We start from the raw sequence: 24,157 nt of genomic DNA, 5'->3' as shown, positions 1-24,157 counted from the left end.
GGTCTTAGAAAGGAAGGAAGCTGAAGATAGGGAGGTAATTAGAGAGATGGATGAGTTACATACAGTCTACAGTACAGATACAGGCCATTCGGCCCAACAGGTCCATGCCGGTGTTTATGCTCCACACGAGCCTCCTCCCACCTTTCTTCATCTAACCCCATCAACATATCCTTCTACTCCTTTCTCCCTCATGTGTTTATCTAGCTTCCCCTTAAATGCATCTATGCTCGTCGCCTCAACTGCACTTGTGGTAGCGCGTTCCACTCTCTGGGTAAAGAAGTTTCTCCTGAATTGCCTATTGGATTTATTTGTGACTATCTTGGATCGATGGCCCCTACTTTGGGTCTCCCCCACAATTGATAATATCTTCTCTACACGTCTACCCTATCAAACACTTCCATAATCTTTAAGACCTTTATCAGGTCACCCCTCAGCCTTCCCTTTTCTAGAGAGAACAGCCCCAGCCGATTCATTTTCCCTTGTGAATCATTTTTGCACCTTCTCCAGTTCCTCTATAGCCTTTTTATAATCTGCAGACCAGAACTGTGTATGCCAAGTGTGGTCTAACCCAGGTTCTATACAAGTTTAACATAACTTCTCTGCTTTTCAATTCTATCCCTCTAGAAATGAAACCATGCTTGGTTTGCTTTTTGTTTTATGGCCTTCTAAATCAGTGTTGCTACTTTTGGTGATGGCCTCCTTATTGTTCCCACCAAAATGTAACACCTCACACTTACCTATATTGAAATGAATGCACCAATTACACACCCATTCTGCAAGTTTATTAATGTCTTGTATTTTGTTGCAATGTTCCTCCGTATTTATTATACCCTTGAATTTGGTGGCGTCCGTAAATTTTGAAATTTACTTCCAATTCACGAGTTGAAATCGTTGATGTAAATTGTGAACCGTGGCCCCAGCACTGATCCTTGTGGAACAACACTTCCCACTGTTTACCAGTCTGAGTAGTTACCCTTAACCCCTACTCTCATTTTCTGTTGTGTAGCTAACATGCTAGCCATTCTGCTACTTATCCCCGACTCCACCTTAGTCATGAGTCTACAATGTGGTACCTTATCGAACGTCTTTTGAAAAATGCAAATATATTACATCTATTGCATTACCTTTGTCACTCTTATTTCTTCGAAGAATTCAATAAGGTTGGTCAAGCATGACCTTTCCTATTGAAATCCTCGCTGACGACTCAATTATATTTTTGGTTCCGAGATGTTTTCTATTACATCTTTGAGTAAAGATTCCACTATCTTTCCTACCAACGTTCAGGAAACTGGTCTACAGTTCCCTGGACTTGTTCTATCTCCCTTTTTAAATATATGAATAACATTAGCTGTCTGCCAGTCCTCTGGCACTATTCCCTTTTCTAATGAATTTTTACATATATGCAATAGTGTTACTGCTATCTCTTCCCTAACTTTTAATATGCACCGAGTGTTTTCTTTTTAAATGCTTGTAATAGCAAGCCCATGTTCCAGAGTGAGATCAGGACCCAACTTTCAGGTTGTACGGTCACTTTTGCATCACTGTGAAGCTGAAACAGCTTTGCTGCGGCACAAAAGTGCAAGTATAGCTACATTGTTCAATTACGTAACATAGGTTTGATGTCCTTCCGCTCCTCAAATATTGAAAGGTCACATTTCCCAAAGCATATTACATAAAACTAGAACACTCCTCGCCAGGTGCTGGTGATAATAGAAACTTGGCTACTAACAACTCAGTGAAAACTGTAGGGCCCTTCACTACAAGTGACATCAGAGCTGCCAAATGTTCCACCACTGCTGACAGCAGTACCAGGGTCAATGCATTATCGAACAGCTCGACTTGGAACAGAACCATGATGGGGGCAGGAAGGAACACAGTCTTAACCAAGTTAATTACATGTTGGGTCATTTAGGTAATCTCAAAAGGAGAAGATGCCTCCCTCTTTCCTTCCCTGCATGAAATATTTTGTCAATGAATCCTTTAAAAAAGACTTGCATTTACATAGCGCCTTTCACAACCTCTTTTGAAGTGTAGTCACTGTTCTAATGTAGGAAACGTGGCAGCTAATTTGCACACAACAAACTCCCACAAACAACAATAAAATAAAAGACCAGATCATGTTGTAGGTGTTGCTTTTGGGATAAATGTTGGCTGTGCCACCAGGAGAAGTGCCCTGCTCTACTTCAAATAACGTTCTGGGATCCTTTATGTCCACCCAAGAGGGCAGACTCGGATTAACATCTTGTCCGAAAGAAGGCACTTCCGACAATGCAGAACTCGCTCAGCATGCCTACATTATGTGCTCATGTCTCTTTGGGGCTTGATCCCACAACCTTCTAACTCAGAGGCAAGAGAACTACCACTGAACCAAAGCTGACAGCAGCAACTAGAGCCCTTTTGATGAGAGAGACTCTGACAAGTCAGCAGAAACAGGAGTCATGACACTCGATGCACATTTAAAAAGCAAGGACCTGAATTCACTGACAACCAATGTAGATCAAGCAGTCAGACCAATCAAGGGAGGCCTCAGCTCAGGATGCATTACTGGAAAGGGCACAAGAAATTTAAAAAACAATGTTAATGACAGTTCTTGCAAACTAACTAAAGAACTGTCAGAGGGGACTAAAAGTACATTCAATCTCAAAAAGCTGGGAAATCAAACCTTTTTTGGTGTGGTGAAGAGAGACATTCCTGTTGAAGGGGGAAGGAAAACAGCACAACCTAAAACTGGGCCGCTTACACAGTACTGCAAGGGAAGATGATATGGCTGTTCAAGATGGCACCAAACTACTTAAAACACCAAGGATCTTGAGACTCAAATGCATTTCAGTAGCTCGCAACTGTATTATCTGATCAAATTTACATTTCAAAAAGGTATGTACCTCTAATTTAGTCGCTAATTTAGGAATTTCTTCACCCAGAGAGTGGTGAACCTGTGGAATTCTCTACCACAGAAGGCAGTGGAGGCCAATTCATTAAATATATTCAAGGAGGAGTTAAATATATTTCTTAAGGCTAAAGGGATCAAGGGATATGGGGAGAAGGCAGGGACAGGGTACTGAATTTGGATGATCAGCCATGATCTCATTGAATGGCGAGCAGGCTCGAGGGGCCGAATGGCCTACTCCTATCTTCTATGTTTCTATGTTTATCCTCGAGCCCGCTTTGCTACTGTTGCATTCCTGCCAAAGCAGGATATTTAATTTATTCAGTGTTCCTTTCCTCAAGGCCTTCTATTTACTGTCTCAGTTTATTTAATTCAACACCAAGAGGCCTACTATCTAGAATGTATTTGAAGTCTTGCACATAACTGTCATATTTACTTCCCATTACATTTTAAAAAATAAAACATATCCTCCGACTCACCTTAAGCAACATCATAGGAGATCTACTAGCTTTAACTTAAAAATATCATTTCCTGATGTCTAAAAGGAGATCTAACTAATCTCAATTTCTATTAGACACCATATGATTGAAACAACTTTTAACATGTGGGTTGTTTTTAAACATGAAATGATCAAGGCACTTATACATAATGAACACAACCAAAGAATCACAATCCTTTGAAACAATGAAACCCGATGTTATTCCCAAACTATCAATATTTTTGGAGGAAGGTTGCCTGCTTCAGTGCCTACCAGAGGACGTTCTGAACAGTCTTTATTCTTACCTCAAATTCTGTGGTGCTTCGCCAAACAAACTGCAGATTTCCCTAATTTGTTTCAAAGCAGGAATGACCCATTTGTCATTAGTACGTAGTTCCTCCACAAAACGATCTATCCACTGGATCTTTTGTGTGTCTCGGTCCTATTTGAATAGCAATTGGCATCAGTAATTCTGTAAATATTACAGAAAATTAAACTAAACTCCACTAATGCTCACTGATCACACCTCTTCTCCATAGAAAGTAAGAAAGCTTGCATATTTTGAAGTATAACTTCTCAAAACAAATGTTTGCTTGAAACGAGAGAATACAATTGCACATAAATTTGGGAGAGTGACTTTAAGCTTCAAACTGCCATCACAGTGAACCACAAAGTGACTGTTTTTATATTTCAAATACAGCAAAAGGGGAAATGAATGGAGAAAGAAAAGCCTTCTCCCTCAGCCCACTTTGTTGCAAATGTTATATTTTCTGTTCAAAGTACATGGCATTATTTGGCCAGGTTATCTCAATGACACCAACAGTAAACAGTAAAGCAAGTTCTATTCATTTTTGCTTCTATTGTATTGGCAAAGTTGTTTTTTGAATGCTATGCATGGTCCCTTGGATATTGCATCATGCTACAAAAATAGGTATTTTCCATTAAAAGGAAAAACTTCAGAGACATTCAGGGTGAATTTATACCAAAGGAACACTGCACTAATGATGAGTGTGCTTGGAAACAAAGGTAAAATACTTATTTCAGTGCCTAGCTTCAGAAGAAGAGGTCTTCCCCCCCAATTAGAAAGAATATCTTGGGCTAAGCTGTTTTTAAGAAGGGTTTCCAAATTAGACTGGGACGTTAAAAAAAAGACAAACTAGGCTAAGGCACTCGATCCCTTACCATGTAATATTCCTGTAACACCCTTGCTCACCTGGGTGATGTATTCAATGCTCAGGCCAAAGATTCCAGTGAAAAATAATTGCAGCTTACAATCAACAAGCTATTAAAGAACTGACGTAATGGTGGAATGTTAGACTCATCACGGTAGTAGGGAGGTTTTCACTAAACAGAGTCAAACAAGTCTTGCAATTGTGACTTTCCACAACTCTGCATCACTAGTGCAATATTCTACAGGTACGAACTTCAGCAAAGGAGTGTTAACAGCCTGCTGTCACAGTCCCCAACTGCTCGTAGGTCTGCAAGCAAGCTAGCAGCAAAGGAGTATGACCCAGAAAGAAAGGAAGGATTTGGTAAAGGCCATAAAAGTAAAGTTTCCAGTACGTTCACATCCCACATTAGAGAATAAATAAATATCCTGAAGAGGAAAACATAACTTTTAAGAGGGAAAAATATGTTGTGATTCAATTTTTGTACAATCCTCAGTTAAAGTGTGCATCAGTGTCAGGTGCAATGCTTTATGATCAAACATGTAAAATGTTTATTCTGCATATCCTTTGATAAAACAGTTTTCCTCTTACCTGAGAACAGCTATAATCCAGGATTTTGATGTGCGCGCTTAAAGCCTGGTCCATGATGTCAACAGGTACGTCATCACTATGTGCTAAATTCCACAGGAGGTTTAACACCTTATGTGCCATCACACCATCTTTGTCATCCTCAGCAAGGCGACGGATCAACTCCAACAGCTTTTCACGTTGCTTTTTACTCGCATTTGTCCAACTTGCCTTAAAGTTAAAATTTTAAAAAGTAGATGAATATGTTATTTCAATCCATCAATCAATTTATTTAAATATTTTTTTAAAATCTACCTTAAAGCAATCAAAAAGGTGGTCAAGCTGTTCAGGAGAAAAATCCCAAGCCAATTTTGCAAGAAGATCATGGACATTCTTCACAATTGCTTCATGTTTACCAGCCTACATATAAAAAAAATAGTAACAGACATCACATACTAAAACTGAGAATTCTGGTAGTGCAACCTTTGAAGAAAATACCACAATTTTTCAAGAACAATATGCATTTTCCCCTCAAAAAAATTTATCCAGAACTTGGAGGAATGCATTATACACAAACAGTAAAATGAAAACTAATAAGGAATAGTGAAAACAACTTTAAACTGCTCAAAGCTGAACATTAGTTGGAACATGCGTCTAACAACTATATTCGATGCTAAATTCACTACTAAATCTCGTGTCAGCCTCCGCTCAGTGGTGGTAGTCTCACCAGAGTCAGGTTGGTAATGAGTTCAAGCCGCACTCTAGAGACTTGAGCACCTATTCGGAGCCAACACTTCAGTGCAGTACTGAAAAAATGTTGCACTGTCAGAGGTGCTGTCTTTCAGCTGAGTCGTTAAACCAAAGCCCTGCCTGCCCTCAGATGGACATAAAAGATTGCACGGCCCTATACAAAAAAGAGCACGGAGTTCTGCCGATATCCTGGCCAACAATTATCCCTGAACCACAAACAAATTATCTGGTCGTTTATCTCTTTGCTGTGTTTTCAATTAGCCACTGCATTTCTTGCATTAGTATCTCTTCAGCTGTGAAGCATTTTTGGACATCAGGAGATGAAGAAAAGCAAATCTTTTCTACTTCCTTATTAACTACTGGGCTGATACTTCAGTGCAACATGGAGGGGCTGCTCCAATGTTGGAGGCACTGTCTTTTTAATGAGATGTTAAACTGAGGCTCGGTTTGCCTTCTCAGGAGCAGGGAGTTGCCCCAGTGTCTGTAAAAATATTGTTTCCTAAACCAACACCATTAAGAACAGATTATTTGCTATTTGGGAGACCTTGCTGTGAGTAATGTACCTACCTAAAGGTAGCTGCACTTCAAAAGTTATCCATTGGTTGTTGAGTGCTTTAAGATTTTAAGATGTGCCAACGGCATGTAAAGCATTCTAAACATGCACTTTTTTTTTGGCCGGCCGACTGCCCTACGTATCAGCATATTCTGCTATCTTAATATTCTCTGCTGCACTTAGAACGGTTTGAAAAGGTGGGGGGGGGGGGGGGGGGTTTCCCCATCAACCAGGTGTCTAACAGCATAGAAGCCCATCAGCATGCTAAAGAGCCTCCAAATTAAGATACTGATAAATATCTACCTGTAGGTTTTCATGCTTGCTCAACATGAAGTGCACAATCTTCTCTTATAAGGGCACGCATTACTTACTCAAATCCTAAGAGTTTATGTGCAGGTTGGCAAAGCCAAGGCTTAGGGATTCCCAGACGACTACAGGATTTTAACAAGTTTACCACTGAAGATTAACCAGCTAAAACCTCAGTTTACGAGAGCTGCTTCCTGCTGATTATCCAGGTAGGATCACTATCTTTGTGACATTGGCTTGCTGGGTTATCGGGGGCCCTGTGTGAAGAAACCTAACCACCAATGATAAGTCTATCCTTCCAGGTTCCATTAGTAAGCCAGGCTGGCTGATCAATCATCAACAGTGCCCTGGAATATCGTCAACCTGCCTGGTTCAGGTATTGGATGTGCAGAGATTTGGTTCCAAGCTTACACTGCCAGGCATGTCATTGAACCATTTTGATTTCAGAGACCCCACGTGCTACCTCAAGTCTGAAAAATACTTTGAATTACAACTGCAATTTGCATTTATATAGTGCCTTTAATGAAGGCGACAATAGGACAAGTGACCAAAAGCTTGGCAAAAGAGGTCAATTTTAAGGAAGTCCTTAAAGGAGGAGAGAGAGGTGGAAAGGCTTAGTTGTTAATGAAAGGAATTCCAGAGCTTAGGGCCTAGACAGCTGAAAGCATGGCCGGCAATGACGGTGTGAAGGAAGGGGCGATGGACAAAAGGCCAGAGTTGAAGGAACGCAGGGTTCTCGGGAGGGGAGAGGCCATGGAGGGATTTGAACACAAGCATGAACATTTTAAATTGGAGCACTGGGGGACACGGAGCCAAACATAGGTCATCGAGCCCAGGGGTGATGGATGAACAGGTCTTGCTACGAGTTAGATCAGGGCAGCAGAGTTATGGATGAGCTTAAGTTCGTGGAGTGTGGAAGAAGGGTCTCTGGCCAGGAGAGCATTGGAATAGTCTAGTCTGGAGGTAATAAAATCATAGATGACAGATGATTAAAATAGAAAATTGCTTTAATTGCTGCACAGCAAATAGATGCTTTCTTGGCTAATATAGAAAATCACAACCTTGTTATTTTCATTTATAAATGCTAAAAATTGTCTTGAGATACCCTCAGAAAACTCAAGACAGAGAATGAATCTCATTTTTACAGCAGCTTTTACATCCCCAGCAAGTCCCAAAGCATTTTACAGTTTAATGACTGTTGAAGTAAAGCCACTGTTATCTAGGGAAACGATACAGCCAATTTGCACAACAACTCTCAAACAGCAATTAAATGAATAGCCAATTTATCTGATTTGAAATCTTTTTCATCTATCGGAGCTAGCAGACTGGGCCTTGGTTTAATATATCTCATCTGGAAGACGGCACTTGCAACAATGCAGAGCACTCTCAGCACTGCAGCCTTTATATATTCATGTCCTGAAGTAGAGCTTGAACCCACAACCTTCTGACTCAGGCAAGCGTTCTACCAAATGAGCCCAGTTGACAACTCCAGCTGCAGTTGACAATTAAAGCAAAACTATTTTGTGGCCATTTGGTTTCCTACAGAAGGATTGCGCACATCTTTTGTAAAACTGGCCAAAAGTTAGAAATTGGCACATTAACCTTTTCTAGTTTATTTTATACAAAAGGAAGAGTTTGAGACACTTGTCAAGTTTCATAACATGAGCAGGGCTAATATATACAAATACCAAAATAAATGTAAGCATTTGGACCAAGCAACTGTTCGGCAATATAATTCTCCACCTTTGCAATTCTCAAAATTAGTTATACCCAATTATTTTGTGCGTTATACATAACAAGTTTAATCATCTCAAAGTGCAAATCATTTAAGACCATCCTTCAATAAATCCAGCGTATTTTTACACAAATGTAAACAGCATAACGCAAGACAACCTGATTGAATGCTGCTGCTGTTTATTTCCTCACCTGTGCTGCCCAAATGTTGTCCAGATCTTGAAGGGTGAGTGCTTTTTCTTTAATAACAAAGCGAAGTATCTTCTCTAGTTTTTCAACGTATTGTGGTTGATGTAGACTGTCACGCAACACAATTGACAGGATGTTGTTTTGTTGAATCCACTCCTACAAATAGTAAAGCAACTTAGAAACCAGAGGGTCACACACTCACCAATGCATTAATAGCAATGACAATATTTTTAAAATTCAGATAAAATTCAGATTTTGCAGAATGCAATGTATGAAACAAATTTGCTTTATCAAATTGAAAATCTCAGCAATCATTGGTGAATCATAATTTTAAGATTTCAACAATTTTCTAATACTGAAAAAGATTGTCCATCAAAAAGAAAGTTGCCACAGAAACAGGATATGCACTGATTCACATTACATTTCTCACATAGGAAGCAAAACAAAATTGCAGCAGAGAATGTCTATGCGGCACAGTGGCAAGAGGAAGATGCGAGTTGAGATGCTCTTGAACACATGCCTGGAGAGAGTACCAACAGAAAGTGGAAAATCAAAGGCAGCTGCTTATTTCAGGGTTTTATTATTAGTGCTGAACTACTTTTCATTAAATGCCCTGGAAATTAACAGTGACAAAAAAACAAGCTGCATTCAAAAAAGTGTTTCCATCCCTCTCATTTGCAAATCCACATGCCCACCATTATCCTGTCAATACAGTTATGGTTCTTCCTTCATACATTTCCGAGGCAGACTCTAAATTTTACAAGATATTTATAACACTTCCAAAGATGAATACTTAAGCCAAACAGAACGCACAATATAAATCTTCAAGACAAATCGATCCAAGAAAACATTGAAAATCCAGCTGTAAAAACAGTACACACTGTATATTTCCTCATAGGACACAGAAACAATTTTACTACTTACTGCCATTCTCTCCGCTGTCAACCATTCTTCTTCTTCAGGACTACCATGGCGATGAGTATAATAAGAGACACTGGAAATCACCTTGTTAACTTCATTTAGTGCATTCATTTTTCCATTAAAAGATGAAATTTGTAACAACCTATAAATAACAAAGTTAAGTTGTAATAAAGAATCACAAGCAACTTCAATAAAATCTTTTTTTTTTTTTTTAAATAGTATAATTACCTTAGTATCATTTTTAACCTAAATATTTCTAAATTTTTGACCGTCTCCTCCTGCCCAGGAACCCGTGAAGCTAAATTTTTCAGTGATTTAATTATCATAGATAAAGCATCATTTTTGGCTTCATTCTTTGCTTCTTTTTTCAGCTCCTCATCCGTTAGATTTTCTAGAAATTGCGGAACCATTTCTATTATTGGAAGGAAGTATTTCTTCACTGTATGCAAGGTAAGAAATTCATAACACTGTCCAAAAGGTCTGGAGAAGATTTTAAAAAATAGTATTAGCATTCATGTCATTAAATATACTGTCTTTATACAAAATGAAATCCCTAAAACCAAAAAGCTTCAAAGAAACTTGCAAGTCACAGAAGTCAAATTCCACTAATACACAAGTAATCAGTAAGTAACTAAATCAGCACCCAGTTTCAGCAACGTTAAGACTGATTAGCTCAGGTCAAAGTCCAGTCTCTGCATACAGCTGTATCTCCGTGGGACACAATTCCTTAAAGAGCTAGGAACGACATAATGGTCTCTGCTCACTGGCCTTCTCCATTCCACTGTATAAGGCAGGCTCACAGTGAACTACATTTCAATTTCTGATTGGAAACAAAAATAAGCTGAACCAGGATATTGGAAACTAATGGTGCCAAACTGCAGCAGGTCAAAATGAGAACTGACGATCATGATAGGAAGCTTTGCACAACTACATTCAAAGTGAGGCACATCATATCTATGGTAGGTAATTAACATATTCCTCATTCAATATTCACACAGAACAAATTGTACCAAATTAGCAAAAAACAGTGGAGGTGGGAATTAAGACTGAACTGTTGAGCCCAGCTCGCAGAGCAGCCAAATGCTCTCAACGTGATGCAAGTTACTCATTACAGCTAGCTGTCTCACAGATGTGATACCTCGCAACACTATCCCTGTTGGCCCAAGAAGTGAAAAGAGTACCAATTCAACTGTACATATCCCTTTTGGCTGAACAGCTGACATTGTACTGCATCCAACTGTGTGAACACAAGTAGAGTGCAGTGACATAATCAACATCACAATTTCCTGAGTTAAATTAAGATACAATTTTGCAAATATGACAAATAACTGTCTATCCAAATGCCAAACAAAATCAGTCCAGAGAATGAAACTTACAAAACCTTTACAGAGTTAAATCAGTAACAATCAGGGCAATAGTTTGAGGGAAGAACATTAAGGTTACAACAAACTATTTGTTCATTAATGATCAGACACAGGTTTGTTCAAAATAATTGTTAATATCTACCTGGAATTAGAAAAGTCATATGAAAGATTTGACTTTCACGGCACCTTTTATTAAGTTGCATTTCACTGACTATTTGCCAAACAACTCTCACCTAAGCCAGGTGAGTAATGGTACGTTAAAAACTGTCTCAGTAGACTTGGGTCCTGGTAGACCACTGCTCGTCTTAAGAGGCTCAGATGAGCATGTAGACACAAGCATGATGATACTGCAGTCTTGAGAAAACTCTACAAACCAAGCTTCACAACATTCTGGGTGCTGATAGGAGGCCAAACAGCAGAATTTCATGTTGACTCCCTTAAGGCTCAAGTGTTTTCTGTGGGGTTTTTGAAACCTTCTACTAAAGTAAACAGTTTTTAAGGCCACAGCCACCAATCAGACATGCAACCTAAGTTACCTTCCATACTTTCAATCTGTTTTAAAGTTACAAACCAATGAATTCCCTGAGCTAACAAAGTCCTCTGTAGTCTAGGGAAGAAGTTCCTACACCTCTCCAGTCAAAGGTTCCATGGCAAAAGCAGTTTTCTATCCCAAGTCACTTCTCTGAGCTTTATAGGAGGCCCTGTGAAATAGGATCTAGCTTCCTTTAGTTGAACACCCAAAAACACAGCTACAAACTACTAGCTGCAACTCGTCAACAAGCCTGTTAGCAACAGAGAAATTAACAATGCCAAGGCCTTATGGGGATGTGGGGGTGGACAGAACAACTTGGCCTGCTTTCTTCCTGGAGGATTGCCGACACATTTGGATCAAAAGATGCCAATCTCAATTGTAGAGTGCTTCATACACCATGTTTTAACACAGGCATCTAACCCCTTGAAACTTCAGGTGTCAAAGGATTTTCCCCTGTACAAATCATTTGTCATATTAAATCTGAAGTTGGAATTACACAGGGGAACATGTGACATACTGGGGAAAATAAAAACACTAATAAAAAGAGCGTTCAAGTTAGTACAATTTTCAGAAACATCCAGAAGGTTACCACAGGTTGAGCTACATTCTGCATTGGCTAGAAAGACACAGAGCATTTCAGGTAGTTATCAGTCTGCTGCAGCTTCAGCAACAAAACAATTCAACCTCACGATTCTGTATCACTCTGGTACCCGAGAAAAGCTATTAAAACAGAAAAGTCATCAGCAGATGCAATTTAGGACACATGGTGCAGCTCCTCATATGTGGATAACAGTGAGAATTTAAATCAATTTACCTTTATCACCCAAAGAAAGTTCCACAGATGGAGGGAGAAACAACAGAAATAAGTAGGATGCAGACAGAACTACTAAATCCAGGATTAACTCTCTGCTTGCAATAAGATGCTATGATAACCTAACTGGTAGACAATCCATGCGTTTCATCAAGAGCAGTTTGGAAGGGGGGGGGGGGGGGGTGGCTGCCCATATTTGACCCTCTCAGCATTTTCTGCCATCAAGTGGGCTTGCCATCCAAAGTCAACTCGCACTGATACCGTCACAGATCCAAGATTAATCCACAAATTCCATCTCAAGATGAGCACAAGCACTCTAAAAAGCATTAAGGTGGACGGAGGTTGCACTGTTACTGGCCAATGGCAGAGCAGTCACACTGACCGAGCAGCTGTTGGTGACTTTCTTGTTTCAGTCACTTTTCCAGTACCAGAGTGACTACAGAACCCCAAGGTTGAACAATTTTGGCACTAAAGCTGAAGCAGGCTGTGTACTCCCAAAGGGTCTCAGAAACCTTCCGAGCCAGTACAGAAAGTGTCTCAACCCGTGATAATTTTCGGGTGTTTCGGAAAGTTGTACCAAACTGAGCACTGTGTTCATTTAAAAATAATAAGTTCCATTCCCCAACATTAGTTTAGGTCACATTAATAACCAATAAGAAGCACACACCAGTAATTTGAATAGGCAACTCGGTTTATTTTACTATAGGGCATTGAAGCCCAGGATTTGAAGATCAGAAAGATAAAAATGCTGGCTATACTCAACTTTCCTTAGAAATCTACTGCCCCCCATCACAGCATCTGGAGTTATTCTGAAGTATTTGCCTGCACTACCCTACGGAGATGATCATTCCAGATATTAATCACTCTCTGCAAAATATACACTTTCATGGCTTCCTTTGGAGATTGTGGTGCACATACCCCTTGGAGTAAAGCAGGAATTAAATCCTATGCCTTCATTCGTTAGGAATAATACCATGGTGTCAAACACCATTGGGCTGAATTATCTCAACTTCTCTTATGTGAAACTGGCTTATCCCCATTGTAGGCAGCAGACTGATTTCATATAAGATTAAAAGCAGCAATATTTAATATGGAGGCATGAGATGAGAGCGCTGACATACATTAAGCAGGGAGAGGAGATTCAGATGAATCAGCTAGGTAAGGAAATTGGAGGGATCCACAACTGAAGGCAACAAAAGTCAAATGTTCAGTTGTCTAGATGCCCAAAAAGATAACTTCCAACACAATAAAATACTGAACTTATACACAGGTTGAACAAATGAAGATGACTAGTCAGTGCTATTTAAGGATATAGAGACATTTTGAGCAGAGTGCAAGATCATACAAACTTGTCAAATGTTTTCAGCAATGACACACATACATGCAACTTCCTAAAAGGCTTGCTCCCCTCATTGATACCAACTATTAAACATTGAGTGTAAGCTTACAGAAACTTTTGTATTATTTTGTGGAGAAAACTGCAGATATGAATTAGGAAACATATGAACACACAGCACTGCTCGGTTTTCTCCAGCAAAATGAGCATGCCCTAGTTGCATAAGTGTGCTGACAGGGTTATGTTCAGTCACAAGAGGAAAAGGGAGTAAAGCAATGTAACTGTTATGAAAATTTAAAGCATATAGCATGTCCAAGCAGTGACTCTCATATGCGTGCGGCACAGCAGTAAACAGAAGGGCTGATTAGCACATGTGCAGTTTCAGAAAAGACTGGCAGATGGAAATAATGGAAGTTACAGCAAGAGAAAAAGGTAAACCTGGGGCCTCAGAGACAAAGGCCTGTTCTGTGTGTTGGGAAGTGGGATGAGTGAATTGGCAAGTTGTGAGAAATTGCACTTGTAAAGGGTATTAGAGGGGGTGGGGTGAAAGCAACATGGCTGCTGAAAGGATTTGTAAAAAATGAGTTGTGTAGTCAAAGACCATAAAATATTAGTGTCTTCTGATTGGCTCCTAGATTTTTTTTGTTAGACATACTTGACACGCTATACACATTATTATTTCTTATAAATGCACACTATGTCCGAGGATATACTGCTTATTCCATTTAACATTCAATACATTATCAGGGCCAGTGATTTAAAAAAATGAATTTACGGGATATGGGCGTCGCTGGCAAGGCCAGCATTTATTGCCCATCGCTAATTACACTCGCGAAGGTGGTGGGGAGCCGCCTTCTTGAACCGCTGCAGTCCATGAGGTGAAGGTACTCCCAACAGTGCTGTTAGGGAGGGAGTTCTAGTATTTTGACCCAGCAACGACATATTTCCAAGTCAAGATGGTGTGTGACTTGGAGGGAAACTTGCAGGTAGTGGTGTTCCCATGCGCCAGCTGCCCTTGTTGTTCAAGGTGGTAAAGGTCGCAAGTTTGGGAGGTGCTGTTGAAGAAGCCTTGGCAAGTTGCTGCAGTGCATCTTGTAGATGGTACATACTGCAGCCACGGTGCACCGGTGGTGGAGGGAGTGAATATTTAAGGTGGTGGATGGGGTGCCAATCAAGCAGGCTGCTTTGTCCTGGATGGCATCAAGCTTCGAGTGTTGCTGAAGCTGCATTCATCCAGGAAAAGTGGAGAGTATTCCATCACACTCCTGACTTGTGCCTTGCAGATGGTGGAAAGGCTTTGGGGAGTGAGGTGGTGAGTAAAAGAAACTGACTTATTACATAGTATTATGAGAATCTTAGCAATGTCTTTGGGATAGAATTACAATTATGTGCAAACATTGGTGGAAACAGTCAATCGGTCACATTATTGTACATTAACTTAGCTATGTACTTAATTACCTTTCAAGTCTGGGATGCATAGAAAGATGTTAATATTTTGGTGTGCAGCAATACTTGGGAGTGGGGAAAGGTCTGAGAGAGAGCGGCACCTGATTTGGTAATGCGGAGGAATCCCAGTGTGTGGCAACACGAGCTGTGGTGCATTAGGAACGGGATGCTGGGGTTTGGCAGTGCTGAGGGGGCGGTCTTGCGATTGTAGGAATTCTGGAAAGGTTGGACAAGGGCTGAGCATGGAAACACTGAAAGTAGTGTCCTGGGGATGTGGCGGTAGTGGGAGGGTGGCATGGAAGCATTAGATGAATGCAGGGATGTGGAAAAACTAGGAGCAGGTGCAAGGACTGGGTAGGGGGATTGTGGGATATTGGAATAGTGGAATGGGGCTGTTATCGTACAGAGCATTGGGAGCGGTGTATCGGGCAGGGATGAATGAAAAGCTGGTGGTGGCATTGGGAATAGGGTGCTATAGTCTGGGAGCTTCAGGGAAAGAGCACCCTGGGTATGGGATTACTGGAAAGAAATTGCTGTGGCCTGGAAGCATTAGTTGGGGGGCAATGAAGGAGCCTGGGCGAGAGAGTATCGGCAAAGAATGTGGGAGGATTGGAGAGTTGGTTTTGGGGTCCCGAAGCATTGAGAGGGGTAGGTTCTGGAACTATGGGAGGGAGGGGGTTTGGGCTTCCCATGTTCTGGAGTGGCACCCCTGTTCCCAAAGTTGTAATTAATTTTAAAAACCACTTTCCCAGCACTTCTCTAAACAAAAATGTCTCGTACTGCACTATGGTTTGGAAGTAGCAACTGTTTGCTTTCCGAAAGCCACAAAATTAAGTTTCATCTGATGAGAGAAGACATACTAAAAAGGTTAGCATTACTGAGAGTTGGTAAGTCACCTGGTCCAGATGGAATGCATACTAGGTTGCTGAAAGAAGCAAAGGCAGAAATAGCAGGGGCATTGGTCACAATCTTCCTTGGATATAGGAGGAGAGTCAGCAGACTGGAGGGTTGTTAATGTTATACCACTATTCAAGAAAGGGCAGAGGGATAAACCAGGAAACTACAGGCCAGTCAGCCTAACATTGGTAGCAGGGAAGTTACTGTAAACCATTATCAGGGACAAAATAAACTTTCATTTAGAAAGGCATGGGTTAATCAGGGGGAGCCAGCATGGATTTGTTAAAGGCAAATCGTGTCTGAATAACTTGACTGAATTCTTTGATGAAGTAACATAGAAAGTTGATCAAGGTAGTGCAATAGATATTGTATATATATCCTCCTTTACCATCCCTGGGTGTGTCCTGTCCCACCGGCAGGACAGACCCACCAGGGGTGGCGGCACAGTGGTAGAGAGTCGGGAAGGAGGGTCCCTGGGAGTCCTCAACATTGACTCTGGACCCCATGGCTTCAGGTCAACCATGGGCAAGGAAACCTCCTCCTGATTACCACCTACCACCCTCCCTCAGCTGATGACTCAGTACTCCTCCATGTTGAACACCACTTGGAAAAAGCACAGAGTATCAAGGGCATGGAATGTACTCTGGGTGGGGGACTTCAATGTCCATCACCAAGAGTGGCTCGGTAGCACCATTACTGACCGAGTCCTGAAGGGCATAACTGCCAGTCTGGGCCTGCGACAGGTGGTGACAGAACCAACAAAAGGGAAAAAATCTACTTGACCTCGTCCTCACCAATCTACATGTTGCATAAGAATATAAGAAATAGGAGGAGTAGGCCATTCGGCCCTTCGAGCCTGCTCCACCATTCAATGAGATCATGGCTGATCTTCTGCCTCAACTCCATTCACCGGCCCTATCGTCATATCCCTTGATGCCCTTACGAGTCAGAAATCTATCGACTTCTGTTTTGAATATACCCGATGACTGAGCCTCCACAGCCCTCTGGGGTAGAGAATTCCAAAGATTCACCACCCTCTGTGAGAAGAAATTTCTTCTCATCTCAGTCCTGAATGGCCTACCCTTTATCTTGAGGCTGTGGCCCCTGGTTCCAGACTCCCCGGCCAAGGGAAACATTCTCCCAGCATCCATCCTATCAAGCCCTGCAATAACTTTGTATGCTTCAATGAGATCCCCTCTCATTCTTCTGAATTCAAGAGAATACAGGCCTAGTTTACTCAATCTCTTCTCATACGACAGTCCCGCCATCCCAGGAATCAATCTCGTGAACCTTTGTTGCACTCCCTCTATGGCAGGTATATCCTTCCTTAGGTAAGGAGACCAAAATTGTACACAGTACTCCAGGTGTGGTCTCACCAAGGCCCTATATAATTGGAGTAAGACTTCTTCACTCCTGTACTCAAATCCTCTTGTAATGAAGGCCAGCATACCATTTGCCTTCCTAATGGCTTGCTGCACCTGCACATTCACTTTCAGTGACTCATGTACAAGGACACCCAGGTCCCTTTGAGCATCTGCATTCCCCAATCTTTCACCATTTAGGAAATACTCTGCTTTTCTGTTTTTTCTACCAAAGTGGATAACTTCACATTTATCCACATTATATTCCATCTCGCCCACTCACTGAGCCTGTCGAGATCCCCTTGAAGCCTCTTCACAACTGACACTGCCACCTAGCTTTGTATCAGCAGCAAATTTGGAAATGTTAAATTTCGTCCCCTCATTCAAATCATTGATATAGATTGTGAACAGCTGGGACCCAACCACCGATCCTTGCGGTACCCCAGTAGTCACAGCCTGCCATCCTGAAAAAGACCCATTTATCCCGACTCTTTGTTTTCTGTCTATTAACCAATCCTCAATCCATGCTAGTAGGTTACCCCCAATTCCATGTGCCCTAATTTTGTTCATCAACCTCTTGTGTGGGACTTTATCGAAGGCCTTCTGAAAATCCAGATACACCACATCTAACCAGTTCCCCTTTGTCTACTCCATTAGTTACGTCCTCAAAGAACTCCAATAGGTTTGTCAAACAGGATTTCCCTTTCATAAATCCATGTCGACTCTGCCCAATCTTACTATTAGTTTCTAAGTGCCCGGTTATAATAAGGGTCTCATCCTTTATAAATAGATTTCAGCATTTTCCCAACTACTGATGTGAGGCTAACAGGTCTGTAGTTCCCCGTTTTCTCTCTCCCTCCTTTCTTAAATAGCAGGGTTACATTTGCTATCCTCCAATCTGCAGGAACCGTTCCAGAATCTATAGAATTTTGAAGATGACAACCAATGCGTCCACTATTCCAATAGCCACCTCTTCCAAAACCCTAGGATGTAGGTCATCCGGTCCTTGGGATTTATCAACTTTATGTCCCATTAATTTTGCTAGTGCTGTTTTTTTACTAATAATTTCTTTAAGTTCCTCATTCTCATCACACCCTTGGTTTTCCCTTATTTCTGGGAGGTTTTTTGTGTCTTCCTCCGTGAAGACAGGAACAAAGTATTTATTTAATTTCTCTTCCATTTCCTCATTCCCCATTATAAATTCTCCCGTCTGACTGTAAAGGACCTACATTTACCTTCACCAGTCTTTTCCTTTTCACATACACTTAGAAGCTTTTACAATCCTTTTTTATATTTTTCGCTAGTTTGTACTCCTACTCCATTTTCCCTTTCTTTATCAATTTCTTGGTCCCCCTTTGCTGATTTCTAAAAATATCCCAATCCTCAGGCTGACTGCTTTTTCTGGCAACTTTATAAGCTTCCTCCTTTGACTTAATACTAGCTTTAATTTCTTTTGTTAGCCATGGTTGGATCACTTTTACTTTTGGGTTTTTATGCCCGAGGGGAATATATGTTTGTTGCAAATTATGCATCTGTCCATGACAGTATTGGTAGCAGTGACCACCGCACAGTCATTGTGGAGACAAAGTCCCGTCTTCACACTGAGTACACCCTCCATCGTGTTGTGTGGCACTACCACTGTGCTAAATGGGATAGATTCAGAACAGATCTAGCAGCTCAAAACTGGGCATCCATGAGGCTCTGTGGGCCGTCAGCAGCAGCAGAATTTTATTCCACCGTAATCTATAACTTCACGGCCCGACATATTCCTCACTACCATTACCAACAAGCCAGGGGACCAACCCTGGTTCAATAAGGAGTGCAGAAGAGCATGCCTGGAGCAAGACCAGGCATACCTAAAAATGAGGTGCCAACCTGGGGAAGCTGCAACACAGGACTACATGGATGCTAAAAATCAGAATCAGCATGCTATAGACAGGGCTAAGCAATCCCACAATCAACAGATCAGATCAAAGCTCTGCAGTCCTGCCACATCCAGGTGTGAGTGGTGGTCGACCATTAAACAACTAACCGGAGGCGGCTCCATGAATATCCCCATCCTCAATGATGGTGGAGCCCAGCACGTGAGTGCAAAAGGCAAGACTGAAGCGTTTGCAACCATCTTCAGCCAGAAGTGCCGAGTGGATGATCCATATCGGCCTCCCCCTAAGGTCCCCACCATCACAGAAGCCAGTCTTCAGCCAATTCCATTCACTCCACGTGATATCAAGAAACGGCTGAGCGCACTGGATACAACAAAGGCTACGGACCCTGACAACATCCCGGCTGCCATGCTGAAGACTTGTGCTCCAGAAGTAGCCGCGCCTCTAGCCAAGCTGTTCCAGTACAGCTACAACACTGGCATCTATCTGACAATGTGGAAAAAAACTGCCCAGGTATGTCCTGTCCACAAAAAGCAGGACAAATTCAATCCGGCCAATTACTGCCCCATCAGTCTACTCTCAATCATCAGCAAAGTGATGGAAGGTGTCATCGACAGTGCTATCAAGCGGCACTTACTCACCAATAACCTTCTCACTGATGCCCAGTTTGGGTTCCGCCAAGACCACTCGGCTCCCGACCTCATTACAGCCTTGGTTCAAACATGGACAAAGGAACTGAATTCCAGAGGTGAGGTGAAAGTGATCGCCCTTGACATCAAGGCAGCATTTGAGAGTGTGGCATCAAGTAGCCCGAGTAAAATGGAAGTTAAGGGAATTAGGGGGAAAACTCTCCACTGGCTGGAGTCATACCTAGCACAAAGGAAGATGGTTGTGCTGGTTGAAGGTCAATCATCACAGCCCCAGGACATCGCTGCAGGAGTTCCTCAGGGCAGTGTCCTTGGCCCAACCATCTTCAGCTGCTTCATCAATGATCTTCCCTCCAACGTAAGGTCAGAAATGGGGATGTTTGCTGATGACTTCAGTGTTCAGTGCCATTCACAACTCCTCAGATAATGAAGCAGTCCATGCCCACATGCAACAAGACCTGAACGGCGTTCAGGCTTGGGCTGATAAGTGGCAGGTAACATTCGCGCCACATAAGTGCTGGGCAATGACTATCTCCAACAAGCGAGAGTCTAACCACCGTCCCTTGACATTCAACGGCATTACCATCGCCGAATCCCCCATCAACAACCTGGGGGGTCACGATTGACCAGAAACTTAACTGGACCTGCCACATAAATACTGTGGCAACAAGAGCAGGGCAGAGGCTAGGTATCCTGCGGCGAGTGTCTCACCTCCCGACTCCCCAAAGCCTTTCCGCCATCTACAAGGCACAATTAAGGAGTGTAATGGAATACTCTCCACTTGCCTGGATGAGTGCAGCTCCAACAACACTCAAGAAGCTCGACACCATCCAGGACAAAGCAGCCCGCTTGATTGGCACCCCATCCACCACCTTAAACATTCACTCCCTCCACCACCGGCGTACCATGGCTGCAGTGTGTACCATCTACAAGATGCACTGCAGCTACTCGCCAAGGCTTCTTCGGAAGCATCTCCCAAACCCGCGACCTCTTCCACCTAGAAGGACAAGGGCAGCAGGCACATGGGAACACCACCACCTCCAACTTCCCCTCCATATCACACACCATCCTGACTTAGAAGTATATCGCAGATCCTTCATCGTCGCTGGGTCAAAAACCTGGAACACTACCTAACAGCACTGTGGGAGTATCTTCACCACACGGTTCAAGAAGGCGTCTCACCACCATTTTCTCAAGGGCAATTAGGGATGGGCAATAAATGCTGGCCCTGCCAGCGACGCTCACATCCCATAAACGAATAAAACAAAAAATATATGGACTTTCAGAAGGCATTCAACAAAGTGCTAACAGGGGGCTTATTAAGAAGATGGAAGCCCATGGAATTAAGGGGAAAGTGGCAGTATGGATACAAAATTGTCTGTGACAGGAAGCAGAGGGTGGTGGTGGATAGATGTTTTTCAGACTGTGAGGTGGTTTGCAGTGGTACTCCCCAAGGGTCAGTTTTGGGTCCATTGCTCTTTTCAATTTTTATAAATGACATAGACTTTGGTGTAAGGAGCAGCATTATAAAGTTTGCAGAGGATACCAAACTTGGCAAAATAGAAGATCATGATGAGGATCGTTATAGGCTTCAGGATGATGAAACAGACAGAAGCATGGCAGATGGAGTTCAATGCTGAGAAGTGTGAAGTGATGCACTTTGGGAGGACTAATATGGAAAGACAGTCGACTTTAAATGGCACTATTTTGAAAACTGTAGATGAGCAGAGACCGGTGTCCATATACACAAATCCTTAAAATGGCAGGGCAAGTTGATAAGGTGGTTTATAAGTAAAGGAGCAGAATATAAAAGCAAAGAGATCATTCTTTTACTTTATAAATCACTGGTTAGGCCTCAGCTGGGGCACTGTGGACAATTCTGCTCACCGAACTTTAGGAAAGATGTAAAGGCCTTAGAAAGGGTACAGAGGAGGTTTACCAGGATGTTCCCAGGGATGAGGGAGTTCAGTTACAAGGAGGGGTTGGAAAAGTTAGGACTGCTCTCCTTGGAACAGAGAAGGTTAAGAGGTGACCTAATAAGAGGTTTTCAAGATGATGAGAGGTTTTGATAGAGTAGTGAAACAAATATTCCTTCTGGCGAGTGGGTCAATAACGAGATGTTATAGATTCAAAATCATTGGAAAAAAGAAAAAAGACGGGAGCCGAGGAGAAATTTTTTCACTCAGTTGTTGAGATCTGGAACATGCTGCCTGAAAAGGTGGTGGATGCTGATTCCATAAATAATTGCAAAAGCGAGTTGGATAGTCACTTGAGGATGAAGAACTTACAGGGTTACAGACAAAAGTGGGGATGTGTGACTAAGCACGACTGCTCTTTCAAAGAGCCAGCACAGGCACGATGGGTCAAATGGCCTCCTTCTGTGCTGCAAGTTTCTATGAATCTACACATTGAAGCATTACTAACGACCCCTACCCCTCACCATGAAATGTTTTTTTCTCTAAGTGATTGATTATAGCATTGTAGGGTGGGTGACAAAGAAAACCCATTTGTTGCTTACGAATAGAATACAGTCCAAAGCAATCAAGACGAATGGACTTGAGAATTGTCTTCATATTATCAAATTCCATGTTTAATAACAAAGAGATGAGGCCAGGTAATTAGTACTCTTCATTATAATCAAATTGCCACAAATAGTTAGCAATTATGTCAGGTGTCAGTTTATTGCAAGAACACAAAGGGATGCTATGACTGTATCTCAACATTCTTTATGAAAAAACACACAGCATTTCTGCTGCCTTCAGAACTCTGATGTCATCTGGAATTCTGTCCCGGATAGTAAACAGCGTCTTTGTTTTACTAGGGTTGCTAAAGCATGCTTCCCTCATAACCCAGTACAAAGTCTTTCTGTTCTTCCAGCAACCTTCCAGGTCAAAGCATTTAATTTGTGCTGATTATACATGTCTGACTACTTCCCATTGCTATGTTATCTAATATGCAAAAAAAACTACAGAACTCTTCCCTACCAATCCTTCATACATTTGTACATTAAAATGTCAAAAAATCTGCTTACTTGATGAGTGCTGCAATTATCTGAACATTTAATGCTGAACCACTGACAAATCGATCATGTAGAATCTGAAATCCATTCAATGTCCCAAACTTGTTGATAAGATCCACAAGCCAACCCTACAGAGAAGTTAGAAGTTAAAATCCAAGTTATCTATGTACATTTATTTAAAATCCTTAGTAGCAATGCTTTGGCAGTTATGGGAAACTACTAAAAGCTAGTCTTCCATAACTTGTACTGTTAGATCAAACTTGAGAAACCAACACAGATTTCTTCAGTTGCTGCAATACTATTCAATTATTACCCAAGCAGAAAAGAGGAAGTGACACTGACCTACTCCTCTGCCACTGTGCATCAATATTGCACAAGTGCAACTCCCATCAACTTTTGTACTTGTAGGCTTGTCTTTTGTGGGAAAGCACTTCGGCTACAACTCAGCACCCCCTCTTCGAAGCAATTTGATTCAAATTTGCAGTCTAATTTAACATCAGTTTTAATTTTATGAAAATATTAGAATTAACCTAGAAATCAATAAATGAACTTGAGGTAAATTTTCAGGATCAATTAGGTGAGGCACCTTACCACAGGTCATACTGTTTCAGCACTGACCACAATCATGTTAGATACACCACTGGCCAGCAATCAAGCTTCCATTACTTTGCATCAATGTGCTTTCACTCCAACCCCCGAAGAGCATCCATAGTAGATTGTAATTAACTTTGCACTTTCTGAACCATTAATTCTTGAGATCGGAGAAAGCTAAATTAAGAATTTGTGTTGTGGGCCTACACCTATTCGGAACTCTTAAGAATGAGCCTGCATCCTAAGGTCTTAAAAGAGGTGGCTGCATTGGTTGTAATCTACCAAAATTCCCTGGATTCTGGAAAGGTCCCAGCAGACTGGAAAACTGCAAATCTAACACCCCTATTTAAGAAAGGAGGGAGACAGAAAGCAGGCAACTATCGACCAGTTAGCCTAACATCTGTCACTGGGAAAATGCTGGAGTCCATCATTAAGGAAGTGGTTGCAGGACATTTACAAAACCATAATGGCCCAGAAATTCGGGTCTCCACGGGTGAGTACGCACGGGGTACTCACCCGTAGGCCCGATGGAAGTGTCGGTTTCCTGCATGCACTGCGCATGCGTGGGAAACCAGCACTTCCGTTCCTCTGAAAGCAGGGGTTCAGAGGTCGAACGCGTGTGCGGGAGGCGCTGCGCGTGCGCATCAAACTTAGGTTTTTTTTTTAAATACAGGTTTTCCCATGAGGGTACGTCTGCAGAATTTACACATAAAAAG

The 24,157-nt window shown here is 41.9% G+C and overlaps 1 protein-coding gene across 1 annotated transcript in view; it reads right to left on the bottom strand.

Moving 5' to 3' along the window:
• The window catches only part of usp9 (ubiquitin specific peptidase 9), a 244,275-nt gene that overhangs the window by 156,764 nt on the left and 63,354 nt on the right, over window positions 1–24,157 (bottom strand). Inside the window, exons 7-13 of the mRNA XM_086007397.1 lie at window positions 22,863–22,978; window positions 9,783–10,034; window positions 9,558–9,696; window positions 8,637–8,789; window positions 5,417–5,521; window positions 5,126–5,332; window positions 3,671–3,807 (exon numbers count right to left, since the gene is read on the bottom strand). Of these exons, the coding sequence (XP_085863523.1) occupies window positions 3,671–3,807; window positions 5,126–5,332; window positions 5,417–5,521; window positions 8,637–8,789; window positions 9,558–9,696; window positions 9,783–10,034; window positions 22,863–22,978 (1,109 nt within the window). The remainder of the gene's footprint in view (window positions 1–3,670; window positions 3,808–5,125; window positions 5,333–5,416; window positions 5,522–8,636; window positions 8,790–9,557; window positions 9,697–9,782; window positions 10,035–22,862; window positions 22,979–24,157) is intronic.

This window comes from Somniosus microcephalus, chromosome 14, assembly GCF_052327205.1.
Source record: "Somniosus microcephalus isolate GS21.2 chromosome 14, FLI_Smic_1.0, whole genome shotgun sequence".
In the NCBI taxonomy this organism is placed as follows: domain Eukaryota; kingdom Metazoa; phylum Chordata; class Chondrichthyes; order Squaliformes; family Somniosidae; genus Somniosus; species Somniosus microcephalus.
This window is presented reverse-complemented; position numbering and strand designations above follow the sequence as displayed.